Genomic DNA, 6267 nt, shown 5'->3' with positions numbered 1-6267 from the left:
CGTAGCAGACGGCAAACGATAGCAACGACGCTTTGGGCGAGAGACGTAATTTCATGGTTGGAAGCAGTACTATACACAACAGGCCATCTTATGACGTTAACAGGACACTTCTTTCATTGCGCGCTCCTGTCGTGTTCGTCATATCTTCCCCGTCGCACATAAGTGAACTTTTAAATGCGAAGCATTTCTTGACGAACTTCTGCGAGTTTGAGCGTATCTATCTATCTATCTATCTATCTATCTATCTATCTATCTATCTATCTATCTATCTATCTTCTATCTACTATCATCTATCTATCTATCTATCTTTCTATCTATCTATCTACTATCTATCTATCTATCTATCTATCTATCTATCCTATCTATCTATCTATCTAGCTACTATCTATCTATCTATCTATCTATCTATATCTATCTATCTATCTAGCTATCTATCTCTATCTAGCCGCCTACGACTTTGTGCTCTCCTGGCCGTTTCGTTAATCGGATGTATACCAAAATTGGTATGGAATAACATGACCGTATTGCGAAGACAAATGACAGGTCATAACATGAAAATCATGACATGCATGTCATGAACAGCATGATTTACATTGCACGGCCTTGGGGCTCTTGCGGGCATTCTGTTAATTTCATATATACCAAAACGTATGACGTGACAAGAGTTCATGGCGTACATAATGACAGGTCCTAACGTGCAAATCATGACACACATGTCATGTGCGGCATGATTTACATGACATGGTCTCGGGGCGCTCGCGGCCGTTTAAGTGAATGGATATATACGAAAACTGGCATGACGAGACATTTAGACATGACGAACATAAGTGGCACGTGGTAAAATGAAAATCATGACACGCGTGTCATACACGTCATGATTTACATGCCACGCTCATGGTGCGCTCGCGGTCGTTTCGCTAGATTGATATGCACCAAAATTGGTATTGCGCGATGTCACTGTATCAAGAACATGAATAACAGGTGGTAACATGAAAACCATGATATGCATGTCATGATTTACATGCCACGCTCATAGGTGCATTCGCGGACGTTTCACTTGCTTGATATACGCCAAAATTGGTATTGCGCGACGCGCCTGTATGACGAACGTAAATGAGAGGTGGTAACATGAAAATCGTGAAAGGCAAGTCATGTGCGACATGATTTACATGCCACGCTCATAATGCTCTCGCGGCCATTTCACTCACTTGATATATACCAAAATTGGTATTGCGCAACGTGACTGTATGACAAACATATATGACAGGTGGCTAACTTGAAAATTATGATATGCATATCATTTACGTCATGATTTACATGCCACGCGCATTGTCCGATCGCGGCCGTTTCGCTAGCTTGATATACACCAAAATTGGCATTGCGTGACGCGAATGTATGACGAACATAAACGACGGGTGGTAACATGAAAATCGTGACATGCATGTCATGTATGGCATGATTTACATGCCACGTTCATGGTGGACTCGCGGCCATTTCGCTTGTTTGATATACACCAAAATTGTGTTGTGCGATGTGAGTGTATGACGAACATAAATGACAGGTCCTAACATGCGAATTATGTTATGCATGTCATGTACGGTATGATTTACATGACACTGTTATGGCGCGCTTCCGGCCGTTTAGATACGTGGATATATACCAAAATTGGTATGGCATGACACGAGTGCGTGATGAACATAAATGACCGGTCATGTAGTGTATATACCAGAATATACGTTTCATTGGCATGGTATATACCATATTGTGCATGCACGCGTGCATGGCAAACATGCGATATCTGGTGAACCAGATGCCAAGGCATGAATGATTTCATTTGACTCAAAAAGAAACAAAGCGATGTATGCAGCTGTTTGCTGGCTGCTTCAGCATTACATCGATTCCCACAGTGCGTGGGATCTGCCGGATTTTTTATCTTCTCGCTATCAACGCGAAAGAGCTTTTTCTAAGTTGTCTTAGCGCCTACCCCTTGCTGCGCAGTTTGTAACAACAACATGGCGGCGTAAACAAGTGCGGGTGGTCATTTCCGCGAACGCTTGTCACAGTATTGTGGATCCCGTTGCTCTTTCGGAGCGTGCAAGCCGTGCGAAAACGAACGGCAGTGTCTCTCAGTGCTCAGTGGAACGTGGAAGCGTGTGCCTCGGCGCGCTTGTGAAGAGGAAATAGGCGCCAGCGCATCGTCGTAGCCGACTTACGGTGTCTGCAAAGTGCGTTTGAATACCGTTAACAGCTCGTTCGCATCGCCTTCTAGTTGTTCGTTCACGTGCAGTGTGGTATCTGGCATCGGCACCGTTTGGGCAAGTTAATTACTTGAGTGATCCTGGAAAGTCGCTGTTACTCTTCAGCGACGCTGTTTATTGGATTCCGGTTTCAGCAATGCGCTTCTATTGTCGCTGTATTGTGGATCCCGTTGCTTCTCGCTGTGTTGTGACTTCCGTTGCTCTTTCGGAGCGTGCAAGCCGTGCGAACACCAACGGCAGTGTCTCTCGGTGCGCAGTGGAACGTGAAGCGTGTGCCTCGGCGTGCTTGTGAAGAGGAAATAAGTGCCAGCGCATCGTCGTAGCCGACTTACGGAGCCTGCAAAGTGCGTTTGAATATCGTTAACAGCTCGTTCGCATCGCCTGCTAGTTATTCGTTCACGTGCAGTGTGGTATCTGGCATCGGCACTGTTTGGTGCAAGTTACTTGAGTGATCCTGGAAAGTCGCTGTTACTCCTAAGCGACGCTGTTATATGGATTCCGGTTTCAGCAATGCGCTTCTTTTTTTAAAACCAATATTCCATGAATGCGCTTTGCTCGAGAAAGTAGCGAAGCTAGGGCGAACGGTGGTTCTGTGACGACAGATTCAAGGCTTGTGTAGAGGCTGTGGTTGTGTGACAGGTCAATAGCTCAACGGCGTTGACGACTACGTGTCCTAAGGCAGGTAATTACAGGTTTGTAGTGCTAAAAATTTGTCGTGATGCTTTAGGCGAACTTGAAGGATTTGGGGTAGCTTTTGTCTGCCAACCTATTGCTTCTCCTGGTTGATGTGGTAAACCGCTGGGTAAACCCAACGTCGTAACGCGCGGAACCGGAAGTCGCACGCCAATGCGTTCTGCTATAAATATGGCTGCCTCAGCAGCAGCCACCCTTGACTTTCGCCAGAGACACCATGGAGTACTTCATGGCTGCCATGGCTCGTGAGCGTCAACCTTCCCTCCGGAGAGAGCGCACGTTCCGCCGGCGCCTAGCCTTGGATCACGTTCTGGACCAGCACCTGCGCAATTACCGGTTCCCGAGGCAGCATATCCTGACCCTCTGCACGACACTCGAGCCTCGACTGCAGCGGCCTACGGCGCGGTCTCACGCCTTACCAGTGGACGTGCAAGTCCTGCTCGCTTTGCGCTTTTTCGCAAGCGGGAGCTTCCAGGCTACGGTAGGGGACACGGTTGGCGTTAGCAAGTCGAGTGCGTCGCACGTTGTGGCAGAAGTTACTGACGCCCTGTGCTCGCTCGCTGCGGAGCACATACGCTTCCCAGCGACACTGAGGGCTGCTAATGCTTCCGCCATCGGTGAGTTGAACTTTCGCAACTAAACTTGTTGCTTGACGTGTAGTGTCATAACGGCTGTAGTTTTTTGTTAGCGCTGCAGATTTAATGTTAACCGATGTAAATCTCAGGAATTACACATGTCTGACTACTAGTATACCATGCATCTTGGTACCAGTGATAATGCACACAATATCAAGTACGAGGTATAAGTTTCTACAGCTGGCATTGTTGAGCATTTTTTGTTGTTGCTTGGCCTACGCATAATTTTTTTCAGATTAATTGGTGCCTTTCTGTTATCTAGGAAGTGTCACAGTTTTGGGGAAAGTAATTTAGGTGAATTAACGTTCCAGGAGTCATGAATCAGCTTTTTACAAATTGCCTTTGTTTCCTGTCATTAGTTGCATGCAGTGTTGTTCTTGTGGCAGCACCACTATTTCACGAGAATACACGGTTATGCTGCAAAATGTTCATTTCAACTATCACACACCATCTTGAGAAGTTAGTCATTCATGAGATGCCTTAACGCACTTGATTACGAAAACATACCAAAATATGCAGAGCTTATGTGGCACTTCAGTGCAGGCACGTAGGCAAGAGGGGGTGCCAGGAGGGCCCGGCCCTCACCCCCCCCCCCCGAACTTTGTCCAGCCTTCCATTATCCAGGGCAACTTCTTTTCTCTTTTTGCCATGGAAAGACTTTATTTCGAACAATTAGGCCTTGGGCCCCCCCCCCCCTGAAAAAAAAAATCCTGCCTACGTGCCTGCTTCAGTGTTTCATGGTGCGTAAGCATACTTGATGGGCTTAACAGAACGGTAGGATTACGTTGCTGCCTAATATGTCTTAACAGCACTTTCAATAGCTGTTTATTCATCTTCTTTTTAGCCTTTTCGCAGATCGCACAGTTCCCCAAGGTCCTGGGATGCATAGATGGCACACATGTGCAAATCAAGCCTCCTAAGGACCAGGAACACGTGTTCAGAAACAGGAAAGGCCTCTACTCAATGTACAGGCTATCTACAATGCTGAAGGTGCCATCACACAGCTGACGTCAAGGTGGCCCGGCAGCACTCACGACAGCTTTGTTTGGGCCAACTGCGACCTGCGGAGGTGCTTCGAAAGAGGGGAATTGCCTGACGGCTGGTTGCTAGGTAAGTTCTTTTTAAAGATATAGATGAGAAAGCTAACAGCAGTTCATGTGCACGCCTTCAGACTGCTTTTTTTAATAGTGGCTGATTGTATTATTCGCACACAGTGGTGTCAATTGTACTGTCATTATGAAGTAAACTACTGCGAACTGGTGTGTCTCTCTGTATTGTTATATTATATATATATATATATATATAGAGAGAGAGAGAGAGACCGACACGCACACACACAGTTGAACCCCTTTATAAAAGACGTGCACGGGGAAGCAATTCTCGTGTTTTATATGAGTTGCCTCTTATAACCAGGGTATCACGTTTACATTTTCTTCTCAATCCCTATTTTAATGTAGGCACACTGATGTCTCTTATACCCAATTGTCTGTTACATCAATGTCTCTTATAAAGGAGTTCGGCTGTGTTTATTATTAGACATATATATATATATATATATATATATATATATATAATATATATATATATATATATATATATATATATATATAATATATATATATACTGCTGTTTTCAACTAGCAGGGACACAGAGCATCAGTTTGAACATGACGCCTCTCAAATGCAGTAGTAGGGCAATTTGCCTGCCAGACCATAATTTTTCGAACGTTATGCCTTGTTATTTCCGCACCATACATGTTTTCATGCTATATGCGATGTCCTTAGTAGTACGTTTATTTCAACCCTTCACATGTGACATGAATACACACTTGTTCCTCTGTTAAGGTGACTCTGGGTATGCCTTAGAGCCATGGCTGCTCACCCCTCTAAGGTCTGCGGCTGGCCCAGCGGAGGAACGCTATAACGCAGCCCATACCCGGACGAGGCAGGTCATTGAGCGGACCTTTGGAATTCTCAAGGGACGCTTCAGGTGCATGCACCAATCCGGGGGTGTTCTGCAGTATAGCCCATCAATGTGCGCCAAAATGGTGGTGGCATGTGCGGTGCTGCACAATATGTGTGTCCGGCATGGCATTGGCCTCGACGCTACTGATGGTGAGTGTTTGTTGTTGCTGTAGTAGCCTTATTAATGTGTTAAGCAAAAGAGTACTTCGTTAGGAGAAATATGGATGACCAACAAATGCACTAGCAATTAGCAACTGCCGTGCAGCTCAGGAAAGTGATGTTGTTCAAGCTTTTAAGTTATCCACATGAGATATTTTATTCCTCATAATGAAAAGTTCATCATTAGCTCGGTCAGCTCCTACCTCACAACTTGATTCTTTAGGAAAACATCAAACTTGCTCAAACTGCTGCACATGACTTACCAGTTTCTATAAATTAAGGCTTAGAAATTGGTACATAGCTGTACTGATAAAAACATATGTGAGTTTTAGTAGCGTACCACAGTAGTGAAGGTATGAAGAGAAAAGGTCGCGCTGTACAGGAATGGAATGTTGCAACGGGGAGAGTGTAGTAGATAAAACGCTTAACACTGGAACAGGATTTTCATGTATTGTCGCTTTCTCATGCAACTTTCTTTAGACTTGTGGCTTCGTCATTGTCGCTTCAGGTGTGAGTGAACTTCACAGATTTTCCTGGCCGCGGCAGTCACATTTCGGT

At 45.2% G+C, this 6267-nt stretch overlaps 1 protein-coding gene across 1 annotated transcript; it reads left to right on the top strand.

Moving 5' to 3' along the window:
* Positions 1 to 3168: 3168 nt before the first annotated feature.
* On the top strand, positions 3169 to 5770 carry LOC119377621 (putative nuclease HARBI1). Its single transcript, XM_049411611.1, is given in 4 exon segments — positions 3169 to 3568; positions 4431 to 4541; positions 4544 to 4696; positions 5431 to 5770. Coding segments are annotated over 4 exon segments (957 nt in total). The 3' UTR covers positions 5724 to 5770.
* Positions 5771 to 6267: the final 497 nt, after the last annotated feature.

The sequence above is a fragment of the Rhipicephalus sanguineus genome, unplaced genomic scaffold (genome assembly GCF_013339695.2).
Source record: "Rhipicephalus sanguineus isolate Rsan-2018 unplaced genomic scaffold, BIME_Rsan_1.4 Seq5072, whole genome shotgun sequence".
In the NCBI taxonomy this organism is placed as follows: Eukaryota; Metazoa; Arthropoda; class Arachnida; order Ixodida; family Ixodidae; genus Rhipicephalus; species Rhipicephalus sanguineus.
The sequence above is the reverse complement of the archived record's forward strand: the minus strand, read 5'-3'. Positions and strand labels throughout refer to the sequence as shown.